We start from the raw sequence: 27265 nt of genomic DNA, 5'->3' as shown, positions 1-27265 counted from the left end.
CAGCAACAGAGTTTCGCAAGTGTGTTTGTTCCAGTCGTTTTGGTGACAAATGTTTTATAAACAAGGCCCAGATCAATGCTGGATTTGCACATTGTATGATATCTCAAAATCACCGTAATTACAACATGGTGTGAATGCAGCATAAGTGCTCGCTCTTTAGCTCCTCCCATGGCAAACTCTTTAGCTCCTCCCATGGCATGCCTCCAGGAGCTTGGCTGTTTTCAGAGAGAATAGTAAAGGCTAATTTATACTTCTGCGTCAGACATCGACGTGCAGTACACATGCAAACCGCTAGTCTACAGTATCCATCAGCCGTGACGGCAGCAAATAAATATCAAAGTACAGACCATTTCTTTGATACTGTTCTTTTGAACACTACAAAAAAAAGAGACGACAAAGGTAAAGCAGAAGATGGTATTCTTTCAATCTCCACAAGGACTTGTACCATAGCAAAATATATTAAAGTGCAAAACACACACAAAACTCAATTCATACAGAGGGAAGGGTACCAGCAGACCAATCACAGCACTTGCAGTTCGGCGCTGTGACATCTTGGAGAGGTCCACGTCCGGCTACGCCGCAGCCTGCACTTACTACACACAACTTACGACGTAGTTTTGACGCAGAAAATTGTTAGTGTTTAGTATAAAACGTCTTTAAAATGATAACTACAACGAAAACCGGTTTATTGTGCGCAGAAGATTACATGCAGAAATAGTTTTTAAGTGACCCTTTGAAAGTCATCGAATACTTCTCACACATAATTTAACATTTAGAGTGAACAATCCCTTTATCGTTCGGTGGCATATTTGGCAACGATTTTAAACAGGACATGTTAAATCGGACTGCATAATCCACCTATTCTTAACCATAGGGCCACGGCCCACGCTTGGGCCATGAGCGCCACCTGGAGGGCCACAAAAAAACTTTACGTTTTTCACCTGTGGGCCGCGAGACCAAACAAGTTATCAATTGAAGACAACAGAATGACCACTGTTATCCATGAGACAGTTACAATACACCATCCCACCACTAGTGGCAGTAATTCCTCAGTTGTTTAAAAAACGCTAATTAGCAGAAGAAGACACTCAGTCAACCGTAGCCTGAAGCAAAAGTCACACCTGTTTCACCGCTGAATTCCACTGCACACATCTGCGGCGCGTTACGGCTCTGACGCGGCTACCGGAGCTGATCACGGTCACTCTAGTCTATGCTTGTGTTTACATCAGACGCTCTGCGGCACTTTTCAAAAGCGTCCCAGAAGTAGCTCTCCGCGCCGCTTCGCTAAAGATAGCCGCCTAGTCTACTTCTGACGCACCCTGCGTCCAAACCGCACAGCAAATACAAAATAGAGGTAAAAAAAATAATGTGCATTTAAAAATAAACACCCTGTGCAGACTCAATCATATTTCACATTACTATATTCATGCGGCCAGTAATAAATGACAAGAGGTTCATCCTTAAAGTTGAAAAACCTCACATTATTATATGACACCACAGATCCTTTTTACAAGGACAATTAAAAAAAGAAAGTGGTGTGGAGTTTAACTGCAGGAGTTGCATGACTGGAATAAACATAATTAAACCGGACAAAACATTAACATTTAGCCAACCATGTTAGATCACACAGAAATCAAGAAAAACAATGTTGGACCATAGGCTGTAGTGTTGGACTGGCAAATCACGTGGTCTCGCGAATCCTAATGCTGTGCTTTTGATCCGCCTGTACCAAGTCTATTTTTTCTGTGCTGCACGCGCTGAATTACGGCTGTTTCACACATACTCCGTCTGAAGTGCGTATGCGTTGCATTTTTTTTTTTACGCACCCATGTTAATGGATTCCAGTGTTCACACTGCATGCGGCTGAGGTCTGTCAGTGCGTTCCAGGAGCGGTCTGTCAGTGCGTCTAGATTTTTTCATTAGCACTTTATTTCAATTTTCATTTATAACTTATTTATTTTGAAAAATATTTTTTTCATTTATTTTAGAAAAACATTTTATTGTTTTTATTTATTTTTTATAAATGCTATTTATTTGTAAGTAAAATCTGTCAAATCTTACTGATTTTTTTGTGTTAATATGCCTGACTTGAGCCTTTTAATTTTGTTCTTGATGCAGATTGATTTGTTCCTTGAATTGTGTGTTTTACATCTTGTTTATGTGCAGGTTTATATACACATGAATAATAAACTGTTAAACTGTAAGTGGATTTCATTTAGTTATTGAATACAAATCAAACCAAGGCGGAGATCAATAAACCAATACAGTGCTAATATTTGATTGGGCCCTGGGCCACTTTGTACTGTAAAATTTGGGCCCCGACATCAAAAAGGTTAAGAACCCCTGGCGTAAACAACAACCCCATAAAGCAACATGTGGGCCACTCAGCCTCTTACAAATTTAAATCATCCACTTTTTCGCACTAGGCTCATCATATCTGACGGGTAAGATAAAATGACAGGACACCGGCTGTCACGAAGCACTTTGACATAAATTGTTACGGTCCTCGTCCAACTGACGCGTCTGGCGCGAGAACTGCGTTACACTTTATTACGGCCATCGAGATCACGCGCTTTCCATTAATACGAGGCAAAAGCTAACGTTACCATTCCCTCTCGGTGTGTCATGTTATAGCAACTCTTTAACTTTAGAAACGATCATTTAGAGCTGGACAGATGATTAGGCAAGCGATTAAAGAGAGATTACACAGCAAATGATCACTCGATCCTAGTGGAAAATAAATTCCCCTAACGTTAGTCCACAGTGGGCGGTTATTATAGAGGACGAATAGACGTTACAATACAAGAAACGTGTTCCTAGAGAGGCCTGGGAGTAAAGATCAACAGCTTCGTTGAGTCGAACTCACCGTGTTGTTATTTTTTTCCAAAGACTTGTAGCTTGTCCGATCGGTCCGATCCTGAGGAGAGGCAATCCGACGCGGACGCGATCCCGATCCAGGCCAAAACAACACGCCTCTCCTAACGTTACAATCCCTCTGTCGCGTGATAAATCCCCGTCAGAACACTAGTGTAACTGTGCGATGGGTTGGTGTTTTAGCCGCGTATACTGGAAACGTGCGCGTCAGTGGGCGGATTAAAGCCGTCGGACCTGCGAGAAGAAGAAGGAGAAGGGGGTGGGGGTGGGGGGGTCCCATCTTGTCCCACTGCCCGTGACGTAGTACTCATCGCCCCGCCCCTTCTTCTAGGTCCAACCAGAATGGAGCACTGGATTAATCTGGATATAAGTGTCAACATTAAATACAGCCTATTAAAAATATGGGGTTGGTTTAATGAAAATAATTAATTTAAAGGAATTCAATCAGTGAAAGTGGGCTACTTGACCGAATTAGGTGACACATTTTATATATGGCTATAATATTTTTTTTCTATAACTATGTAACTGATATAAAGTATATTTAGGATGTATGTGTTTGTTATTTCAGAATGACATCTAAAATGCACAGTGTGCTTGTGCTTGTAAAAAAAAAAACTGTTCACTCGGCGGCCATAATTGCAACCACAAGTTGTGAAACCACAAATGTTTCATTTTCTAACTGAATTGGGAATCCTGAAATCTCAAAAACTGCCGACTGACCTCACAATTAAATTACATATTTAAAATCAGCAACCAAATATGAAATGAACTGCACCATAAATCTTGTTATTTATGTTCAAATAGCGTTTTAAAAAAGCTTGTTTTTCAGGCTAGACCAGCCAATGCGCATGTGCCGTCATAAGCGTGAATATCAGGTTTCTATGGAAACCGAAACTTCTAACGGCAACTGCAGTGACGCAATAACATTACCAAACAGCATATTGCACATAGCAGTTTCTCCCATTCATAAGTAATATTATTAGTAGTAGTACAGAGAATATCAACATTGCGTACAAAGAGGTGACATTACACGCAAAGCACAATTTATAGATGTATGTAACAATAAATAAATAATACAAAACAAAAGCATTAATAAAATGAAGTCAAGATGTTAAATAAATTAACTGTTTTCAAATGATTCAAAATGTATTTCTAGTGTTGGATATAATGCGTGTGGTAAACTTGTTTTCTTACTGAATAAACATAATAGATATCGTTTTTTTTATGGCACAGTAATTAATCATATAGTAACATACATATTTATTTAGTCCTACTACAACCAAAACAAACCCATATATAGTGCAGAAACATTTAAGTATTAATAATATTGTCAAATATATATATATATTTTTAATGGTTGTTACCGATTTCACGTCACTTAAAGATTTTTGTTTTCTAAGGTATTCAGAGCATAGAATATATGAATTTCTATGACATGTCTATTGACTTCAATTAATTCTCGTAATTTCGCTGGTTTCATTTATTTTACTATTTGTCAAGACCAGCGCAACCAGCACAAAATGCAGAGACAGAGAAAGCAGAATACCAGGGAAAGCTACTATTTGGCCAACATCTCTGAGGTCCTCAGTGTAAACATCCGCAAACATCAGCTGCGGGTAAAGTCTGATTGAAATGAGTAACCTTTCAGTTGCGCAAAAGGAGACCGAGCAACGGACCCCAAAACACAAAAATGGCCAAACAAGCGGTAACAACCATATTCTTTGTTCTTTTTCATTGTATTATAAGTTACTGGGCGTTAATGTCTTCTTGTAGCATCCACTCGTCCCCAAAAAATAGCATTCCAGCGATCGCCAAGTATTTTGGCTCCAAAGGTCGCTACGAAGAGGTCAACACGTACTTAATCGGCGATCTTTTAGCCACAAACAATTCCCTTGTGACACTGCCTCCCTCGAAATGCAGCGAAATTCATTTGACAGCTATAGTCCGGCACGGGACGAGGTACCCGACCACTAAAAACATTCAGAAGATGCGCGAATTTTATGATCTCGTCATGCGTGATGCAACCGGCAACTTAAATGGTTTTTCAGAGATAAAGTCTCAGTGGAAGATGTGGTACACTGATGAAATGGACGGGCGACTGGTGGACAAGGGCCGTGCGGATCACAGGCACCTGGCGCAGAGACTCATCAAATGGTTCCCTTCTTTGCTGACAGAGGACAATGTGCGTCACGGACGCGTGAAACTGACCACCAGCTCCAAGCACAGGTGTGTGAACAGCACCATTGCTTTCAGAGAGGGACTAATGGAAGGACTCGGCACAGAGGGTAATGCTTGAGGACCCAGCCCTGCACTAAGTCTATATTAATCATTATTAATCACGATTAATCGTTTGACAACACTATGCTAAGGCCATCATGTTTTATTTTTTAAATGCATTTATTTGTTTCATTTTCTAGCTGAGTTGGAACCTGCTGTTAATGACGCTTTAATGCGTTACTTTGACCAGTGTGAACGGTTTGTGAAAGAAGTGGAGAACAACAAGAGTGCCTTGGAGGAGGTGAAACGTTTTAAAGAAGGCCCTGAGATGAAAAGTGTAATGGAGAAAATGGCTGACAGGCTGAAGGTCCCTTACGCCAGCATCACCGTTGGTCAGTGATGACTTACAGTAATATGATCATGACCTTTTTACACAGTCACAAATGCTAAAATAAAGCAGTGTCGAAAATGTTGCTGTGCAGTTAGATAATAGGCTTGTTTGAGATGCATCGGTGCTGTACAGACCGATTGGCGTATGACATCAAAGTACCGCAAGAGTGATTGGAGAGCAGACGACTCTTTAGGCTTTTAAATCGATTTCGCCGGGTTTTGATGTCATACGCTGATTGGTCTGTACAGCCCTGATGTATCTCAAATGAGTTTAATGGTCTGTTTGTCACGTCCCCTTACCATTACTGGTAGTGGCATGTTGGGGGCAGGGTTTATGTAAACATCGGGGTTAGTGATGTCACAAACCTAGGAAGAAGATTGTTGTAGTCCCTACCAGCCTTTTTTTGTAGTCCTTAAACAACGATTTCTTTAAAAGAAAATATCTCCCTTTGAATTGAACTTTGAGCATCTTAACTTTGCAGACTGCTTTAATTTGATATGTTGGATTTGTTTTATGGAAAGAGCTGTTGTACTACCAGTACTACCATTTTTTCAGAAAAAATGTTGCAAATTCAGTTCCCTCTAAATGTAATGCCCGTGCAACTATAGTCTCAGCCTCAGACGTCATGCCTACGGAGTGTTAGTTGAACGTCTGATGCATATGGGACACAAAAGTGGAAACACTTCAGGAGTTTCGAAGTTGTCATTGGATTGGTTGAATTATACAGGATTTCTGGGAGATGTGTGTGTCGCGTTCTTTAATGTTCCACATGGAAACAAAGATGACGTGGTGTCAAACCCCCTTATGAAAGAAGAAAGCTGCCTAGTTTAGAACTGTTAGGATGAACACTTGTCAGGATCAACTAAATGCTGGATTGTCAAAAGTATGTGAAATATTTAAAGTTCATGGCATAGAATCTTTAAAATACGTCAGAGAGTTTTACACACTGGTCTGTTATTGTGACGACATTTCCATGCCCCAAAACGTGATGCTGAAATGATACAAACTGTGATTGGTTGTTTGACATGTCGGTCTAATGGCCTCATGGGTGGACCTTGGCCAATAAAACTGACATGGATGGAGACTATTGCAACCACAAATCTTTGCACATCAGCATATTATGACACACACTTCCTTCCTGGTAGCATGTGAGACTAATATATAAAAGAAACATTTTTAGATGAGAACCTGAAGACAGAAAAATAATTGTTCTAGCAATTACCATTGTTTGCCTTTTCAAATATTTATGTGACGTGAGGATGCATGTAAAGCATCATGTAAATGGATTAGAAATTCTTGAGATTATTTATAAATAAAAAGAAAATCTACAAATTAAAATGGTCGGAAATCTAAAATATTAAGAAATTCCAAGTCTGCAACTCTGACTGGTTGAGTGTTCCTGCGGCTCAGTGGTAGAGCATTGTGTTAGCATCGCAAAAGGTTGTGGGTTTGATTCCCAGGGAACACATGTTAGGTAAAAAATGTATAGCCTGAATGTACTGTAAGTCGCTTTTGATAAAACCGTCTGCCAAATGCATAAGTTTAAGTGTGGTTAACAGGGCTGGGCTTCCAAAGTTCAAAATTTTACATATGTATTGCAACCACAGCACTAAGATGTCCGATATGTTAGATAGCCACAGAAAAAAAATCTCTATGCAAAGTTTGCTTTTTCAGCAGACACACACACACATTCATTGACCTGTTGAAATATGTATCCTTATGAGGGTTAAAATACTTCTATTTGGCAATTCTTTTATTCTCAAGAATAGAATTAAGACGGGAACATTTGGCAATGAGAAGCACAAAAGCAAGAAAACCATTCCACAGTCGATGAAGCAGGATTTTCTTAAAGAGTTTAGAGGTCAAGGCTGCTCACTTGATCTGCTGCGGTCAGCAGTTGTATATCAATGCACAAACAGTGAGTGAGAGATAGTGAGAGATGGAAAGAATTTCTGCAGTCTTTGGTATGACCATTAGATGGCAGTGAAAGTGCAAAAATATTGACATATACACCAACACATTTTTATCAAATATCAAGACATAACAACAAAATAACATTACATAAAGAAATGTACAATTTACTGTGTAATTTGGTCTACTGTCTAATGCGTTAGCAAATGACACATTGTCTTAATTATTTATTTTGCTTCACAGATTCAGTGGAAGCAGCTTTCTTTCTGTGTGCATATGAGTTTACTATCCATGATCTGAACTCACCCTGGTGCCAGTTGTTTGACGAGGAAGATGCACAGGTACTGGAACAGTGCAGATCTTCTGAAACAAAAACAATTCTTACATATAGTATACTTATGTACTTAATGCTTATCTTTTGCCAAAGAGCACATAAAAAAAATGTAGAGGCACACATTTTTAAAATGATGCGTTTTAACTTAATAAGAGGATATAAGGAGACATTTACAAACATGATTATTTAATTTATAAGAATAAAAACAGTACACAAGGTTTTTATATAATTTATATAACTTTAGACATATTTAATAGGCTAATTATGTAATTATTTATAGTCCTATTGAATGTACATTAGGTATGTGATGGTATCAAATTTTCACAATAGTCGTTGAAGCTTTTATCTCGGCATATTTTTACCACAATACAGAATTTAGTGAGTAAAAAAACAGGCTCAATAACTTTATATGAAAGATCTTTTACTAAAGAAAGACTTTATTTAAAAATATAAAGTTAACAATTGTTTCAAGATTAGAGTACAAAAGACTTAAGTTCAGATTAACAAAATAATAATAGGTAACTCTTTACAATGTCCAATAAGTTCTCTTTAGTTAAAGCAGGTTAACATTAACTAACAATATGGAAGAGCTAACTTGCATTAGTGAATATTATTTGTTAAAGTTGATTAATAAAAAAATTTCATGTTAGTGCCATTAAATAATATTAGCAGACCCAACATTTGATATTAATTTGAAATTAACATGAATTAAGATGAATAAATGCAGTGATTTTTATTTCATGTTAACTAACGAGTAACTGAAAAAGTTTTAAGTTGACGTTGTTCCTGTGGCTCAGGGGTAGAGCATTGTGTAAGCAGCGGAAAAGGTCATGGGTTTGATTCCCAGGGAACACATATACTGGTAAATAATGTATAGGCCTAGCTTGAATGCACGCTTGTATATCGCTTTGGATAAAAGCGTCTGCTAAATGTAATAGTTTGAAAATAAATAGCTTATTAAGTCTTTAAATATTAATTATTTGTTGCCATGGTGAAGACTAAAGCGAATATAAATATCTAAATTACTGAAATATTTACACACAGTTCAGAAGTAGCACAGCTGCATTAATAATATATATATATATATATATTCAGCTTTGCCATCACAGGAATAAAATATAAAACAGTTATACTGAAACAGTAAAACTTTTGAATGGTAGTGTATGTTTTGAAAAGAACCTTTTATTTTTAGTCCAATTGAGATTTGAAATTCAGAATGCAACTCTAATAATGTCTAAATATATTGTTGCACACCGGTGAGAGGTAATGTGTACCTGTAGATGTTTGAAGGTACTGTGTTCTGTCTTTTAAGGTGATGGAGTATGCTGGTGACCTGAAACAGTACTGGAAGCGAAGCTATGGGCATGATATCAACAGCAAGTCTAGCTGCATCCTCTTCCATGATCTTTTCCATCGTCTTGACCAAGTTGTAGATCAGATCAAGTAAGAGCAGTGACATCTCTCTTGTGTTTATATAATGCATATAAGAAAAATCTAATACATTTTCTATTTTATTCAAAAATCCATCTATATTTATTTGCCATTGTGCTTCTGTTTCTTAAATTAAAACTTTTTATTTTTGTTTCACAATGGGCTTGAGGGATTTTATTGTCCCACGAAAGAGGCAGGGACCAGCTCTCTTTTCTGAGAAAGAATAGAATCTGATACCTTCTTTCACAGCAGTATCAGTTATTATGGCTGAGAAGTAATTGAATAAGATCAACAGACAGCACTGGAGTTTAAAAAGCTAGTGGGGAGCTGTGAGGGTGTCGTGGGAAGTCCGTTTCACCCTGTGTCTCTGTTTAGTCTTTCAGCTAAGAGACCAATTCACAAGAGCTAAAGGGAGAAAGAGTTGGTTGCAAAACTCTTTATTAACTCTTTTCAATGGAAATTTCATGCTATGTAAACTGCATTTATGACAAAGCATTGCGCAGATGCAGATATCGTAACAATATATCAGTAAATGCACACACCTTGCCCTCTGCTTCCGGCGCTAACGCTGCACCTCTGCAGACTGAAGAAAATGCTTAATAATGCTGACTTAAAGACGGGGAGGAGCCAAAACTTGCCATATGTGGTTTTAAAGGAGACGGAAGGCCCCTTAAAAGGGCTTAGTGAAGCCCCAACATTAGAGACACATGTTTCGGTTGTTCTTTGTTGTCAGTTACTAATAATGTTACATGTCATCCTCCTTTTCTGTCACCATCTGTCATTGTTTAATTCATTCATTCCTGCTACTGAATGATAAACCTTATAGCAAACATCATTATCAATCCCAAATACTATGTGTGAATGGAGCCAGAAAGATAACCAGTAAAATATCTATTTGAACGCAGTTGCAAATGCAAAAATCCAAACAAAACAAAATAAATGTTATTGAGCACCAAAGCAGCATTTTAGAATGATTTCTGAGGATCATTTGACACTGATGACTGGAGAAGTGGCACCTGAAAATTCAGCTTTGTCATCACTGGAAAAAAATATAAAACAGTTATTTTAAATTGTAATAATATTTCACAGTATTGCTGTTTTTATTGTATTTTTAATGCAGCCTTGGTAAGGATAAGAAACTACATAAATAAATAAAAAGTCTTTTTAAAATCTTACCAACCCCTAACTTTTGAATGATAGTGTATGTTTTTAGAAGAAACTTTTATCTCTAGACCAATTGAGATTTGAAATTCAGAGTTCTACTCTAATAATGTCTGAATATTGTTGCACACCGGTTAGAGGTAATGTGTACCTGTAGATGTTTGAAGGTACTGTGTTCTGTCTTTTAAGGTGATGGAGTATGCTGGTGACCTGAAAATGCACACATATCTATTTAAAGTGCAGTCGCAAATGCAAAAAAACTAAAAACAATGTTTCTTGTTAAATTTATAGCCTTACTAGCGTCATACCACAAATACGGCCTCACACCCACTGCCCACTTCACACACAGAGCCATTACACGCCACATTACACTGAATACACAGCATCTGAACCGGTACTAGAGTGATATAATTCTCTTGTGTAATAACCAGTAATCCTCCTATTCATCATTCTCTTGGGTCTGTTAAACACCCTTTTCTATGTTTGAATTTCATACCAAAAGTTAAGCAAACTTGGGTGTGAGGAGGTTGTGTGTCATTAAACTAGACGGTTGAGTGTATCCACAAATAAGTATACAGGTCCTTCTCAAAAAATTAGCATATTGTGATAAAGTTCATTATTTTCAATAATGTAATGATAAAAATTAAACTTTCATATATTTTAGATTAATTGCACACCAACTGAAATATTTCAGGTCTTTTATTGTTTTAATACTGATGATTTTGGCATACAGCTCATGAAAACCCAAAATTCCTGTCTCAAAAAATTAGCGTATCATGAAAAGGTTCTCTAAACAAGCTATTAACCTAATCATCTGAATCAACTAATTAACTCTAAACACCTGCAAAAGATTCCTGAGGCTTTTAAAAACTCCCAGCCTGGTTCATTACTCAAAACCGCAATCATGGGTAAGACTGCTGACCAGAAGGCCATCATTGACACCCTCAAGCAAGAGGGTAAGACACAGAAAGAAATTTCTGTACGAACAGGCTGTTCCCAGAGTGCTGTATCAAGGCACCTCAGTGGGAAGTCTTTGGGAAGGAAAAAGTGTGGCTAAAAACGCTGCACAACGAGAAGAGGTGACCGGACCCTGAGGAAGATTGTGGAGAAGGACCGATTCCAGACCTTGGGGGACCTGCGGAAGCAGTGGACTGAGTCTGGAGTAGAAACATCCAGAGCCACCGTGCACAGGCGTGTGCAGGAAATGGGCTACAGGTGCCGCAATCCCCAGGTCAAGCCACTTTTGAACCAGAAACAGCGGCAGAAGCGCCTGACCTGGGCTACAGAGAAGCAGCACTGGACTTTTGTACAAATTTTGCATGTCATTCGGAAATGAAGGTGCCAGAGTCTGGAGGAAGACTGGGGAGAAGGAAATGCCAAAATGCCTGAAGTCCAGTGTCAAGTACCCACAGTCAGTGTTGTTCTGGGGTGCCATGTCAGCTGCTGGTGTTGGTCCACTGTGTTTTATCAAGGGCAGGGTCAATGCAGCTAGCTATCAGGAGATTTTGGAGCACTTCATGCTTCCATCTGCTGAAAAGCTTTATAGAGATGAAGATTTTGTTTTTCAGCACGACCTGGCACCTGCTCACAGTGCCAAAACCACTGGTAAATGGTTTACTGACCATGGTATTACTGTGCTCAATTGGCCTGCCAACTCTCCTGACCTGAACCCCATAGAGAATCTGTGGGATATTGTGAAGAGAAAGTTGAGAGACGCAAGACCCAACACTCTGGATGAGCTTAAGGCCGCTATCGAAGCATCCTGGGCCTCCATAACACCTCAGCAGTGCCACAGGCTGATTGCCTCCATGCCATGCCGCATTGAAGCAGTCATTTCTGCAAAAGGATTCCCGACCAAGTATTGAGTGCATAACTGAACATAATAATTTGAAGGTTGACTTTTTTTGTATTAAAAACACTTTTCTTTTATTGGTCGGATGAAATATGCTAATTTTTTGAGACAGGCATTTTGGGTTTTCATGAGCTGTATGCCAAAATCATCAGTATTAAAACAATAAAAGACCTGAAATATTTCAGTTGGTGTGCAATGAATCTAAAATATATGAAAGTTTAATTTTTATCATTACATTATGGAAAATAATGAACTTTATCACAATATGCTATTTTTTTCAGAAGGACCTGTATATGTCCTTATATTTACATGTATACATTTGGCCATTCATTCATTTGAGAATATTCATTTACTCTTTTACTTCATCTAACTTTATTTGCTGAGATACTTTTGCCATACTTCTGAAAGTATGACACTAAATTTCATTCATACTATCAAATTGTTTATACTTATAGCTTGCTTTTTTGAGCTTGAAAGCTTGTAGTCATTAATTGGTTTCCCAATTTGGAAAAGAGCGGCTTGAACATTGAGCTAAACATCTCCTTTTGTGTTTGATGGTGGAAAGATGGCCATACAGGTTTCAAATGCAGTTGGCCACATACACACGGCAGCTAAATTTGGTTGTTAGTTTGGCTTTTATTTTTTAATTGTGTTCTGTACACACACAAATATTTACAGAAGTTCTATGCAGTGTTTACGGAATCATAATATAGCCATCTCTAGCTAGTTCCAGAAATCCAACCAAACAGGTCTTTTCTTGATGTTTATCTGGCTTTTCCCCTCTTTTTAATGCTCATCATAACTAAATAAATTTTAAAGTAGCTAATAGCATCAGACAAGAAGGAAATAAGAACATTTTACTCCATTTGATACTAAAATACTGTAGGCTGATATGATGTGAATGTCCCTAACACATCTAAATTCTTGTCTATGATATTCAGACATCTGCTGTGTGATAAAAGCCTAAGCATCTTTGTCCAGGCAACAAATTATTTAAAAACTCACTGCTTGACATCAGAATAATGTTACTGCAATATAAGGCCAAGTAAGTATATTCTACAACTGTACATTTTTGACCAAACAAGTCCATTTGAGACATCCTATCCATGACAACCAAGCAATCTTTTAGCCTAGACATCTCTAAGTATCACCCTACAGCTGTGTATTTAAGAATTCTATTTGCAGATGTTTTATTTGCAAAGAAAAACTGTAAAACAGTCATATGTTATATTTTGTTGGACAACATTAAAAATGAATTTTAAACACTAAGAAGTCTCAAAGTACAATATGGTTAGGGTGTGTTTTTGGGCCATGGAATTCACTAAATGTTCAACTACTTTTACTTTAGCATCATGTTTGTAAAATGCTATGTCATGCGCGAGCTGCAAGACACAAGCACAACAGTCAAACACGTCAGTCTAGTGTATAATTAAATAGTGTTTGCTAAAACTCTTTATCATACTACTTTGTGCTGACATCACCATTAACAAAACAGCCTCCCTCTGCTTGTGTTGCCTAACTGGTTGACCTATTTGCAGTGTACGTTTGTGTTTATTCAGGATTCATCAGCTTTTAAATGTTTATGAGGTAATAACTTTAACCTACACATTCAGAAAATGCTGCTCAGGCTCATTTATGGTCAGTCTGTTTTATGAATGACTGCACAACAGGAAGTGTTTATTGCTGGTACTCCTGTGCAATATATTCAAGATTAGTGGTGAACTCCCTGTTCACATTTCCCTTTGTGTTTGTTTCATTGATCTCAGTATAAGGACATTGATGTGTAGCTTGATGTGTATGTGCTGTATATATTTTTCAATTTTTTTCTTTCAAAGATCACATTAGGGAGGAAAAACCCACAGTGACGTATAAGTACCTAGACACACACTAATGTGTTTTGTGACTTTTTTTCTCATTTAGGGTCATGATAATTCGTCTGAAGTATACATTTATGCATGTTGCAGACACTTTTATAGCTAGAAACTTGCACTGCATTGAAAACATACATTTTTTAATTATTTCATGCATGTTCAGTTCGCTGAGAATTGAACCTATGACTTTGGCAGTGCAAACGACATGCTCTACTGTTTGAGCTTCAGTAAAGCATGTAGAAAAAGTGTTATACCACACTTGTTTAAAATGTAAAAAAAATATTTACAGTACAGTTTATAGCATTCACAGTTTATAAAAACAAAACATAATTTTTTTTTTTTGTAATGTGGAAGTACTAAAACTATTAAATGTTTATTGATTTTATTCTGATTATTTTCTTATTTTTATAGTGATTTTTGCTGAATTGTATTGAATACAATTGCATTCAATTTATCCCCAAAAATAATGATAAATACAAATTTTTTAACCTAATACATCGGTTTTCTCTGTTTCATTCTGTATTATTGTTTATCTTCTCTCTCTCTCTCTCTCTCTCTCAGTTCAGATGGTGCTCTGTCAGAGGCTGTGACAGTGCAGGTCGGCCATGCTGAGACCCTGTTACCCCTCCTCTCCTTGCTGGATCTGTTCAAGGATGACATCCCTCTTAGCTCAACTAACTTTGCAACCCAGAAGAAGAGAATATTAAGAAGTGGGAACATTGTGCCATACGCTGCGAACCTGCTGGTAGTGCTGTATAAATGCCCGGAGGGGATTAGAATGGGTGTGCGACTCAATGAGAAATCTTTGACCTTGCCTGGACTCACCGACCCTGTCCCAATGTACGAGGATGTGAAGAAACGCTACGGTGCTCTACTCGAGGGTTGTGACCAAGAGACTGTGTGTAAAATTAACAGTTAATGAACATAAATGTACAGCACATCACAAAGGCCAGTTGACTGACATTTTCATAGAAGCAACAACTAGCAAAAAGGAAAACAAAATGTCTTTTAAATAGGTTATACAACATTTTACTGTTGATAGAACATTAAATGAAAGAAAATATTTTTATATATTAATTATATATATCCTAATATGACCCCACAGTAATACTTTCTAGTGTTATGGACCTGTAAGAGACTTCAAATTCCAAAGCTGACAAATCAGCTGCTCTGACCAACCATCCAATCCAAAAAAAAATACATTTTGACATTTCACACATGTTGTATTTCTAAGCAATGAACCATCAACTGTACTTTGTTTACATGACTAGTTTTGGTAGACGGTCCTGATGCCTGTTGCTTACTTATGCAGTATTTCTGTTAATGTTTTAGTCAGTTGTGTGTGTGTGTGTGTGTGTGTATATAATCTGTTCATACCAAAGATTATTTTAGATATCCAATATCTAATATAATATCAAATTTTATTTGAAGACTATATGTGCGTGTGAACATTTTGAATTCAGCAGATTGAATTTCCATTAAATTTTGTTCTTACAAAATGAATGAAGGTTATAATAAATTGTAGTGAATATGCCTTTTTTTGTAGTTATGCTCTGAAATATCGAATTATTCTGTGAATGTAATTACTGTACAGTATATATATATATTTATTTATTTATTTTTGCCCTTATTTAGGAAGGGATTGAAATGTCAAGGAAACTCATTGGACAATAGGTGTGGGGACCTTGAAATGATTTTATATGATTTTATTAGAAAAAGTTTTTGTTTAAGAAGTCTTTTAGGTAGGCTAGTTGACGACGGCAAATAGAAAATTATAGACAGGAAGTCTCTTAAAAAGTCGACTCGTTGAAAAGTTGTTGAATTATTTGTATTTTGCCCAAAAAGTCATTTTAATTTTACATATGATTGCAGAACAAGGGGTTCTTTTCTCTTTACATCCTACTCCCCGCCTCCTTTCTCTCCGGTAGCTCATGTCCCTCCTCCTCCTCAGTGCAGTCTCACACCGGTTCTGCTCTCCATTCAACCGTATGGCATGCAGATTGCGGGAGCCGGGAGGCTGGACGAGGGCAGGGCTGCGAGGTGTTTTGCTACACTCTTAAAATCACTTCTCTCTCCGCGTCTCCACACACTACCTTCAAGAAGTTTACCTGCGAGTTCAGTCTGCCCCGCCTCCCAGCGAAGGTCCAATCCCGAGTGCACTTCACTACTGGAGCGAGATGCCTGGAAATGCAACACCGAGACCGGTGAGATTAGACAGAAAGCCCGTAACAGAACTTCTCAAAAGTGGATTACTATTTAAATTTTTTTTTGGTCAGGGCTATATTTTCTTTCTCTTTTTTATTTTATTTAGATTTTTCTCATTTGATGTGTTTTGCTGGGGATGTATGAGATTTGTTCGACATGTCAGCTAACTTTTTTGTTGTTGTGTTATATAACTGCCTGCGATCATTTGGGGAGATATTGGGCAATAGCTCTGCTGAAAATCAAGCTATTGTAGACATAATGGCTTTAAAAAACATCATCAAATTTGAGGTTATAAAACTGAAAAAAACAGAACTAAATAAAAAGGTAATTAATAAAATAATCATGAATACTAAACAGAAATGTGACTCGTTTTCAAACGTTTTGACTATTACAGTTCTACTGTTCTGTTGAACTTTATTGAACTATGCCTTGTAAATAAATGTAAATAATTTAAACATTTTCATTAATTGTTCTTTACATTCCTTTATAACTGTTTTAATTATAAAGGAATACAAAGAACAATTAATGAAAACTGTCAAATTTAATACTCAACAAAATAATGGTTTGACATTTCTGTATAAAGTACTGAAATTAGTATATTGAGCTATACATTTATAGCCTACCATTAAAAACTTCACATTGTAACATGTGACATGATGTATGATCTTTTAATTTTGAATTTTTAGTTAAATGTGCTTTCATTATAGTTATTCTTGTCTAAATGTAATGATACTGGAATAGTAGGCTACAAAATGTAGGCTACAAAAAAGTTTAAGAAAGTTTTGAGCTAGATGTGATGTGTATATTTACACACACTGCTTGTGTGTGTGTGTGTGTGTGTGTATATATATATATATATATATATGTATATATGTGTATACTCAGACTACCACGTGACCACATTTAGAGTTTATGCTTTCACTGTGTGATTTAGTCTATTAAAATACATTAAGAATTACCCCAAAATTCAAGAGAATGGGGCAAATGGGGACCTTTATAGGTCTTTTATATTTATATCAGCTGATATAGTTAATATCACACAAAGAGTAGCCTAAAGTTTTTTTTCTCCAAATATCAGTATGATTTCAAATGTGATGTGATTTTATAAAAGTTCAATAAGCAAAAAGTTAATATTAATTGACTTACATTTTATAGATAAGTTCTTGTTTTTGCTCTATTTCCACAATGAAAATAGTTTCAAAGCCACAGCAGAACTGTTTTGCATCTGAACAACACACAACATGTTTCGTTACTGAATCAATAAGCTATTTGAATGAATCACTTGAATGAATGACTCAATGACTCACTCATGCAGTGATTTGCCGCCACTTACTGGCGATGTTATGTTTATATTTACAGTATATTTTCCCCCTTTCCTCCAGAATAATTTTAAATATATATATATATATATATATATATGTTTTTTTTTGTTTTTAAAACATCAAAACATTATTTATGCATTTGTAACTCCAGGTTAACTGCATTCATGTCCTGTATTAAACAGTCAGTGTGAATGCATCTAAATGCATCAGATTCTGTGCAACCTCTGCATTGCAAGAGGTTGTATAAAGTTAATGTAAAGTTTATAAACATTCATATTAAGGTTTATGTAAAAATTCCTCCTCAGAGATAAATATTGATATTGGTAATATAGATTTTTTTTCAATACATTTTCAATAGATTTTTAAAATACAAAATACGTTTTTAGAAATCACTTAAAATGCTAACTAAATTAAATTAAATTAAATTAAATTAAATTAAATTAAATTAAATTAAATTAAATTAAATTAAATTAAATTAAATTAAATTAAATTAAATTAAATTAAATTAAGAGTCTATTAGAGGTCCGAGTTTATTTAGTTGATTTAATGCCAGTTATTCATATATTCAAGCTGTTATCTTTGACATCTACAGTTTTCATTCATAAAAAGCTATAGTGGCACTGCATATCTGGTTTAACAGAAAAAATAAAAGGGGAAAAGCATGTATTTAAGAGAGGTGCTCTTTAATAGGATTCACTGGAAGTCAGTAATAAATTAATCTATTTGTATTTCAAGCACTCCACAAGTAAATTTGAGACTGGGTATGAATAATAGGCTGTGTGTGAGTGTGTGGCTAATTCATGTCATTGACTGAGTTGTAAATGCATGATTTATCCTTTTTTTTTTTAGCTGACGCATAACAGTCAGCAATAATTTCATATATAACCCTGTGTGAGGGTGTGTGTGCTGTACAAAGTTGATGCATTCCTAGTTGATAATAGTCTGTTTATAAAGCAGTGGTTTTCCTGCAGCTCATCTCACACAATCCCAGTATTTTTCCACTTGGTTCTTAGCAAGGAGCTCTGCATGGTACTGAGGCTGAGGCAATATGAGTGTGCGTGTGAGAGCAAGAAAGATGTGAATTAGCAACATTATTACAGCTACAACATTTGTACATTGACCACATAGCATTAATGATCCCCAATCTGAAACCAATACCTATCACACACTGATATATTAACTACTTATTGCTTCATACCATAAATCCTTTGTAAATTTCTTATAGCTTGATAGTTAATTCTTAACAGCATACTGCAGAGTTTCCAAACCAGGAAAAGATAAGTAAAGTCATTTGCATATGATTTGGTTTATATGTTTCATCTTTGGGAATTCTTAAGACATATAGAAAAATTGTGTCCATTACTTTGATTTTGGGTTGGTAAGATGTTTTTGAAGTCTCTTATGTTTGGCAATGCTGCATTTATTTGATTACAAAAACACTTTTGTGAAATATTATAACAGTTTAAAATAGTAACCTTGCATTTTAATATATTTTAAGATAATTTATTCTTGTGATGGGAGCTGAATTCAGATAGTATTTGCTTAAAACCGTTGCTTAGTATTAAATATTTTTGTGGAAACCATGCTAACTTTTTTCTAGATTGTTTGATGAATAGAAATTTCAAAAGAACAATATATATATATGAAATAAAAATCCTCTGTAAAATTGTGATCATTTCATCTTAAAAAAAAAAAAAGAATCAAGGAAACAGATTCTCATGAACACTTCAACCTGGAAGCAGTTGTTATTAAATACTAGAACTGAACAGCATCTAAAACACTGTTAAAAAAAATAATAATAAAAAATAAGGCATTAATAATCTGGATAAATGCAACTTTTGCATAAATTGTAAACAGTATTTATTCATTAAAGATGTACAGTATTAATGGAACCTCTCTCACAAACACACACACACTCACACAAACTTCCTTGATATCAAAATGTACAAAAGTGTCTACCAAATGCATAAATATAACTTCAATGGAAAATGTAAATGGAGTATCAAAGCTCATTGTTTATTCCTGTGCTTATATGTCTAAAATTCTAGTACTATACTAAACGTTGGTATGTATGCATGTGTGTTTGTAGAATCTGCAAAAGTCCACTAATGTGGTTTACCAGGCCCATCATGTCAGCCGCAGTAAGAGAGGGCAGGTCGTGGGAACCAGAGGAGGTTTCAGAGGATGTACAGTCTGGCTCACAGGTAATCCATGGGCACACCCACACCCAAACAACTGTAAAAAATAAACACATAAACCATATCCAACAAGTCTGAATAAAGAAATCCAAAAAATGCATCTGTTTAAAAACAGCAATGACACAAGATGTCAGGCTAGGCAGATCTCAGGAAATCATTTCACAAACCTGTGACACCTGCAAAGCAATTTGAAACCCCAGGAATTGACTATAAAGTTTCACCACACTGCGTTTTTCTTCATGTACCTTCACTACCCACTTTTTGTGTGGCTCAAGTTTCATTTAATGAACATGAACAAGAAACATGTTCCTTGTTCCTGATAACAACTTGCACACAAAGACTGTCATGATCATTAATTAATCACAATCCTAAATTTTAAACTAGTGTAAGTTTCACAAAGCCCAAGCAAAGTATTTCCAAGTGTAAGAAATTCCTTTGTGTGTGTACACAGGTCTGTCCGGGGCTGGTAAGACAACGGTGGGATTCGCTTTAGAGGAGTATCTGGTCTCTCACTCCATTCCCTGCTACTCTTTGGATGGTGATAACATCCGTCACGGCCTGAATAAGAACCTCGGCTTTACTTCTTTGGATCGAGAGGAGAATATTCGCCGTGTTGCTGAAGTGGCCAAACTGTTTGCAGATGCTGGGCTTGTTTGCATTACAAGTTTCATCTCACCATTTACCAAAGTGAGCAAACAAACCAATGACTGGGATTGTTTTATCACTGATTCTGTTAAATCAGGTTTTAAATCAAAGAATCAAATCCAAATCACAAGATGAAGATCACAACATTATCAGTATGTTTTGAGAGGTTTTAAACCCAATGCAGAATAAATAGTTAGTTTACGCAGATTCTGATGTTCGAAGTGATTTATAAAATAACCAAAGCAGACAAATGAATATGTAAACACATGAAGAAACAAACACTGTGTTTTCATTTTCATTAACCATTTCTAATAAAAATGTTCTCTAAAAATACATGATGCTCAACATCTTGCAGGACCGTGCGGAGGCCCGGACGATCCATGAGAAAGCAGGTTTGCCGTTTTTTGAGGTGTTTGTGGACGCTCCTCTGGAGGTGTGCGAGAGCAGAGATGTTAAAGGACTCTACAAAAAAGCAAGATCAGGAGAGATTAAAAGTAATATAAAAAACATAAAACATTTAAAACTGTGCAGTACCACAAAGTAAGTAAAACAATCTACAAAACACATTTTCACAAACCTTGTCTTCCTTCATTTCAGGCTTCACTGGTATAGATTCTGAGTATGAGTGTCCAGAGGCTCCTGAGCTGATTCTGAAGACCGGAAAGCTCACAGTGAACCAATGCATTCAGCAGTTGGTAGACCTTTTGAAGGAACAGGTTAGTCAGGAGCTGAACACAGGCTTAAGAATACATTTCATCTGCCATTTCCCGATTGGTGCTTGTACCTTTATCTTCGGAGTACCTCATGGTCAGAAGTCCGTAGTTGAAACCATTATAACCACCTGCAAGCCTCTGTCAACATATCTGTCTGAAGGGAACAACATTAGTAGATGGGGCAGGATATTTTACTCCAGTGCACTCGTGGAAAAAATAAAGCCTTTCTTCCTTAAAGGGATAGTTCTCCCAAAAATAAAATCCTGTCATTACTTGCTTACCCTAATGTCGTTCTAAACCTATGTGTGGTCATTTTCTTCTGTGGAACACATAAATACAGTACCGTTCAAAAGTTTGGCATCAGAATGTTTTTCTGTTTAAGAAATTAGGCTAATACTTGTATTCAGCAAATATTTCTTAAGCTGCAAAATTGACACACATGATAAATTGACAGACATTTAGCAAAAATTCTTTAAAAGAAAACACGTTAATAATTAGCATATTAGAATAATTTCTGCAAGATCATGTGACACTGAAGACAGGATAATGACAGCTGACAATTTAGCTTCGCCATCACAGGAATAACTTACATTTTAAAATATATGGAAATACAAATAAATGAAAAAATCATTTTAAATTGTAATTATATTTCACAATATTACTTTTTTTTGTCTTTACTTTTTTTTTGTCTTAAAAACTTCTTTTAAAAACATTTCAAAATCATACCGACTCCACACTTTTGAACACTACTGTCAATGAAGAATCTTAACATAGATCTTTTCCATACAATAAGTTTATAATTTACAGTTGTGCACCATAAAATAGTGTATAACTCATGAGTTATAGTCCAACTCTTGGGAAGACATGTTGATACCTAAAAAATAAAAGTCCATGCAGTTTCTTTCTTTAAAAAAAAAAAAAATCTTCACCTTTCCATTTAACTCAAACTTGACAACATTGCAATTACAGCAACGAAAGTCATTTTTTACGGGCAAATCAAATAAAAATAGCTTCTTATGGTAACAACTGCACATGCCATTAGATAGAAAATACAGTATATTAATTTAACCCTTTGATATTTTTCTATCTTAGAGCATCGTTCCCAGTGGAGTTGTAGAGGAGATTCATGAACTCTTTGTGCCTGAAAACAACCTCAAGCTGGCACAGACAGACGCCAGCACCCTGCCCTCTATCAGCATCACCAAGGTAACCAGAAACATTCGTCCTCAAGGCCAGGGATCAATCATGTTCATAAATATGAGTGATCTGTTGGCAAGAAGACACACAACTGCTTCATCAGCACACCCGTGAACAGTGTGCTGCTCCCTAATTTAAAATGCTAATTTATTCCAGAAACCACAACAATAACGATTTGAATGCTGTTCCTTAAAGTTACTCACACCTATTATTCCATCCTACAGGCAATTAATCCGAACAGACTTTTAGAAGAATACAATATTAGCTAAATGTTCTATTTTTAAGCACAACTCTCTGTATTTGTGTGTGCAGTTGGACTTACAGTGGGTGCAGGTGTTGTCTGAAGGATGGGCTAGTCCTCTCAAGGGCTTCATGAGGGAAAGAGAATACTTACAAGTCATTCACTTCAACAACCTACTGGATGGTAACATACAAGCACACACATTTACAACAAGAGGTGAAATGTTTTAGCCATGCCAGTCTTTTGTTACAGTACTAAACACCTCCCTCCATCAACTCATTTTTATTCTGCAGAACACAGCAATCAGACTTAGTTAGGTTAATTGTCTTCATGCTGGGAATGGTACTGATACCAGCAACAGAAGACTGATCTAAGCTTTGCACTGTTATTTAGAAGATGTTTCATGCATAAAATAGCAGTTGCCAGAGCTGAAGCTGCTTTCAGGACACAGAATGATGCAATGATCTGGCTTCCTGTGAAATTCTCATGCTTCGTTTGGTTTAATTGGGTTGGTCAGTGAACATCGGTCAGGGGAGGAGGCTGTATTTTCTAATAGTAGTTGCAATTGCATCCAAGCAAATAACAGTCAAAGTGTACTAATATACATTGTTAGTGGGATTAAGTGGAGCAGGCAGCTACTGATGCATATTGAATTTAGATGCTATGTGTTAAAGGTATTCGGGTAGTTTTTTTCTATTAAAAAAAAAAAAATATATATATATATATATATATATATATATATATATATATAATTATAAAGAAATAATTTCTGTGATTTCAGTCATCTCGTTAAAATTATTTCTATGCAGATTAACTTACCTATTCCTAAATACAGGCGGTACCATCAACCTCTCAGTACCCATTGTCCTTCCTGTTGCAACGGAGATTAAAGAACATCTACAGGGCAGCATGGCTGTGGCTCTGGAGTACCAGGGAAAACGTGTCGCCATCTTACGCAACCCAGAGTTCTTTGAGCATCGAAAAGAAGAGCGATGTGCTCGTCAATGGGGGACAACCTGCCCCAAACACCCGTATATAAAGGTATGAATTTGGCAAACACCTTGAGAATGAATTTATAACAAACCACCAAAGTGGTGGAAAAAAAGGATTTCTAACTGAAATTTGTAATATATATGTGTGTGTGTGTGTGTGTGTTTGTGTGTTTGTGTTTAATACAGTTGTTGCAATGGTTGATTGTTTTAACTTAAAAATGCACACTAAATACATACACTTTAACTGCTCACCTATGAACAGATGGTTTTGGAAAGCGGTGATTGGCTGGTAGGAGGTGAACTAGAGGTATTGGAGAGAATCAGATGGAACGATGGGCTGGATCAGTACCGTCTCACTCCACGGGAGCTGAAGCAGAAATTTAAAGAGATGAAAGCAGGTAAAAGCAAACGGGTTAAAGTCAACAAGTAACTACGTATAAAGAGTGTTCTTCTGGAGACACTTTAACTCAATGAAAATCACTGTCATTATATATCTAGGATCTGATTTTGTAATGCAATGTAGCCAAACAGGTTTTAAGCTGCCAAAAATATGGCAGCAAGACATTGTATCAGGGTTGTTGGCTGTATATGAAGCATGGAATCTAAACCACTCATGTATGACACAATGTTAAAAATGTAATAATAGTAAAATTGGGCTTTTAAACCCCATATGGAAAAACACGACTGACACTTTTTTTGGCTTGATAAAGCATGTGGATTGGAGCAAAAAGACTATTAGATAGGGTGTGGCTAAAATAAGTCACATGTTTACCACATTTGCGGTGCAGTCATAGCAGACCCTCAATACCACGACTGAGGTGAGACCCTTGAGCAAGGCACTGAACCCCCAGCTGATCGCTGGGTGTCACAGCATTGGCTGCCCACTGCTCCAGATGTGTGTTCAATGTGTACGTGTTTGTTCACTACTCACTGCTGTGTGGGTTAAATGTTAAATTCCAAGTATGGGACACCACATCCCTGCCTTTTCATTGGCTGGTGTCAATTTAAAAAAGTCCAATAAGAAATCAAAGTTGCTAATCTGATACCCCACATGAGTGTCTTGGATTTCTGGCATTGTAGGTCCTTTGCACCCTCTTGAAAAAAGTATCATATTCTGGATTTCACAATGGTTATGCAACAACTAATTAAAGCACTGGAATTGACGATTGCATCATTTTCCCCAGATGCAGTGTTTGCTTTTCAGCTAAGGAACCCGGTGCACAATGGCCATGCCCTGCTTATGACTGACACGCGTCGACGATTGGAGGAACGCGGGTATCGAAGGCCAGTGCTACTTTTGCATCCTTTGGGTGGCTGGACTAAAGATGATGACGTGCCTCTAGATTGGAGGATGAAACAACATGCAGCCGTGCTGGAGGATGGCATCCTAGACCCACAATCCACCATTGTGGCCATCTTTCCCTCCCCTATGATGTATGCTGGGCCTACAGAGGTATGAAGATGGTTGTCTTTCACACACACATAGGAAAATGAAATACTAAATGGCAATCATTTTTAAGCACTTTATAGTTTAGTTTACTGTTCAAAGTTTTGGGATCAAATTTTTTTATTATAAACAAAAGATTTTTATTTCACATGAATGCTGTTCTTGAGCAACAAATCAGCATATTAGAATGATTTCTGAAGGATCATGTGACACAAAGCCTGGACTAAAGCCATCACAGGAATACATTACATTTTAATATATATTTAAATAGAAAAACAGTTCATTTAAATTCTAATTATATGACAATATTATAGTTTTTACTGCATTTTTGATAAAAAAATAAATGTTTTCCAGTTTTAAGGATCTTAACAACCCCAAACTTTTAAATGGTAGTGTAAATAAAGTAATATTAGGTATTTCTTTTAAATAAGTAATTATTTTGCGAACTTTAAAAATGTTATTTTCTATGTAGTATGAATGTGTCAATGAATGTACTGCAATGTTGTTGGGAAGTATGTGATTTCGAATGCCATCAAAAATTCCTATGAACTCCTGTCATTTCACCCATAACATATTAAGTGCCACACAAACAGCTAACCTTTTCGATGTGTCTGTCAGGTCCAGTGGCACTGCCGTGCAAGGATGATATCAGGATCTAATTTCTACATTGTGGGTCGTGATCCTGCTGGGATGCCCCACCCAGTGACAGGACAGGACCTGTATGAGCCATCTCATGGAGGTAAAGTTCTGTCCATGGCCCCTGGACTCACCTCTGTGGAAATTATCCCCTTCAGAGTGGCTGCATACAATAAGACCAAGAAAGCTATGGACTTCTATGACAAAGACAGGTAAAACTGAATTTCATAAAGTTTAACAGTATTAAAAAATATTTTAAAGCATACTGCTAATAACTCTCTGTTATTGGTATCCAATGAACGAATAGTTTACTCAAAAAATGAAAATGAACTGAAAATTGAATGAAAGTTCCCATAACAGATTTAGAAAAAATAGCATTACATCACTTGCTCACCTATGGATGTTCTGCAGTCCAAACAGCTGATAAAAATATTACAATAATCCTCAAGCAATCCACACAACTCATGATGCATTTATTTATTATAAATACACAGCTTTGGGTGAGCAAGTGATGTAATGCTGAATTTCTCCAAATCTGTTTTGATGGAGAAACAAACTCATTAAGATCTTGGATGAACTGAGGTGTAAATGTTCAGAAAATTTACATTTTTGGGTGAACTATTCCTGTAAGTGGCTTTGGAAATGGTTTATGCCACAAACTGACCACATTTACATGCATATAAATTTTTTATCACTAATTGTACATAATATGTGTGTGTGAAATATTTTGGAGGAAAGAAGATACAAAATAAATCGAACACGTTAAAATAAATGAATGTGATTTAATATACTGACAAGTAAAAGCACAGTAAGCAACACTTGACTTATGATATTTCAATTCATTGTGCAAAATTAATAATAATAATAATAATAAAGACTTAAATGGAAAGACAGAGCATCTCTTAGACTGTTTAAAATATGCTGATTTAGGAGAATTTCAGTAGCGGTGATGTATGTAAATGTATTTTTCCAGTAACCAGGAACTTAAGCAAACCTTATCTGAATATGAATGTGGTTACTTAGTGATTGTGAACCATGAAAAGTAGGCTGCTTTTACATCTCTTGTTTTCAAACAATGCAGACATGCTGATTTTGAGTTCATCTCTGGGACCAAGATGCGCAAACTGGCCCGCAGTGGAGAGAACCCTCCAGATGGCTTCATGGCCCCTAAAGCCTGGAAGGTCCTCACAGATTATTACATTTCTCTACAGAAAGATGAGTGATGACACATACAAGAAGTTCCAACAAACAGAAAACCTACATCAAGGCATTGAAAATGAAGGCACATCCTTACAACTAGCTGGTAGCAAAGGTGGTCAAGATTTTACTACAGAATGGTTTTTAACTGGAAATATGAACATGGTTTGTCAACTGTGAAATTTAAACTGATGTGCCTTGATTAACAGATTGTCAATCCCAAAGATATTATGAGATCTATTTCTTAAATTGTATTTAGAAACATGTCTTGTAAACTTACAGAAAGAAAAAGTATATCAACTGTAATCTAAATGAATCAAGTGGATAAAATGTTTACGATTTTTAAAGAAAAAATACAGTTGAAATAGTTATATTGTAAAATATTGTTACAATTTAAATTAACTGTTTTAATATATTTTAAAATGTAATT

General features: G+C 36.3%; 3 protein-coding genes across 3 annotated transcripts in view; 2 read left to right on the top strand and 1 right to left on the bottom strand.

The window, feature by feature from the left end:
• Nucleotides 1-3124, bottom strand: part of LOC132111506 (phosphatidylcholine:ceramide cholinephosphotransferase 1-like) — a 28764-nt gene extending 25640 nt beyond the window's left edge. Inside the window, exon 1 of the mRNA XM_059518871.1 lies at nucleotides 2867-3124. The gene's annotated coding sequence lies outside the window, so the exon portion shown is untranslated. The remainder of the gene's footprint in view (nucleotides 1-2866) is intronic.
• A 1338-nt stretch (nucleotides 3125-4462) lies between these two features.
• Nucleotides 4463-15129, top strand: LOC132111505 (multiple inositol polyphosphate phosphatase 1-like). Its single transcript, XM_059518870.1, has 5 exons — nucleotides 4463-5159; nucleotides 5292-5483; nucleotides 7637-7734; nucleotides 9040-9170; nucleotides 14604-15129. The coding sequence occupies exons 1-5, from the start codon at nucleotides 4565-4567 to the stop codon at nucleotides 14959-14961; spliced, it is 1374 nt and encodes a 457-aa protein (XP_059374853.1). The 5' UTR covers nucleotides 4463-4564; the 3' UTR covers nucleotides 14962-15129.
• Nucleotides 15130-15734: 605 nt separating this feature from the next.
• Nucleotides 15735-26891, top strand: LOC132112061 (bifunctional 3'-phosphoadenosine 5'-phosphosulfate synthase 2-like). The gene is made up of 12 exons (XM_059519653.1): nucleotides 15735-16246; nucleotides 19659-19773; nucleotides 20219-20454; nucleotides 20768-20906; nucleotides 21010-21128; nucleotides 22218-22331; nucleotides 22635-22746; nucleotides 23399-23604; nucleotides 23818-23953; nucleotides 24740-25008; nucleotides 25621-25850; nucleotides 26720-26891. Exons 1-12 carry the CDS (start codon nucleotides 16220-16222, stop codon nucleotides 26859-26861), a joined length of 1845 nt encoding a protein of 614 aa, XP_059375636.1. The 5' UTR covers nucleotides 15735-16219; the 3' UTR covers nucleotides 26862-26891.
• The last annotated feature ends 374 nt before the right edge of the window (nucleotides 26892-27265 follow it).

Source organism: Carassius carassius, chromosome 31 (assembly GCF_963082965.1).
Source record: "Carassius carassius chromosome 31, fCarCar2.1, whole genome shotgun sequence".
Classification (NCBI taxonomy): domain Eukaryota; kingdom Metazoa; phylum Chordata; class Actinopteri; order Cypriniformes; family Cyprinidae; genus Carassius; species Carassius carassius.
The sequence above is the reverse complement of the archived record's forward strand: the minus strand, read 5'-3'. Positions and strand labels throughout refer to the sequence as shown.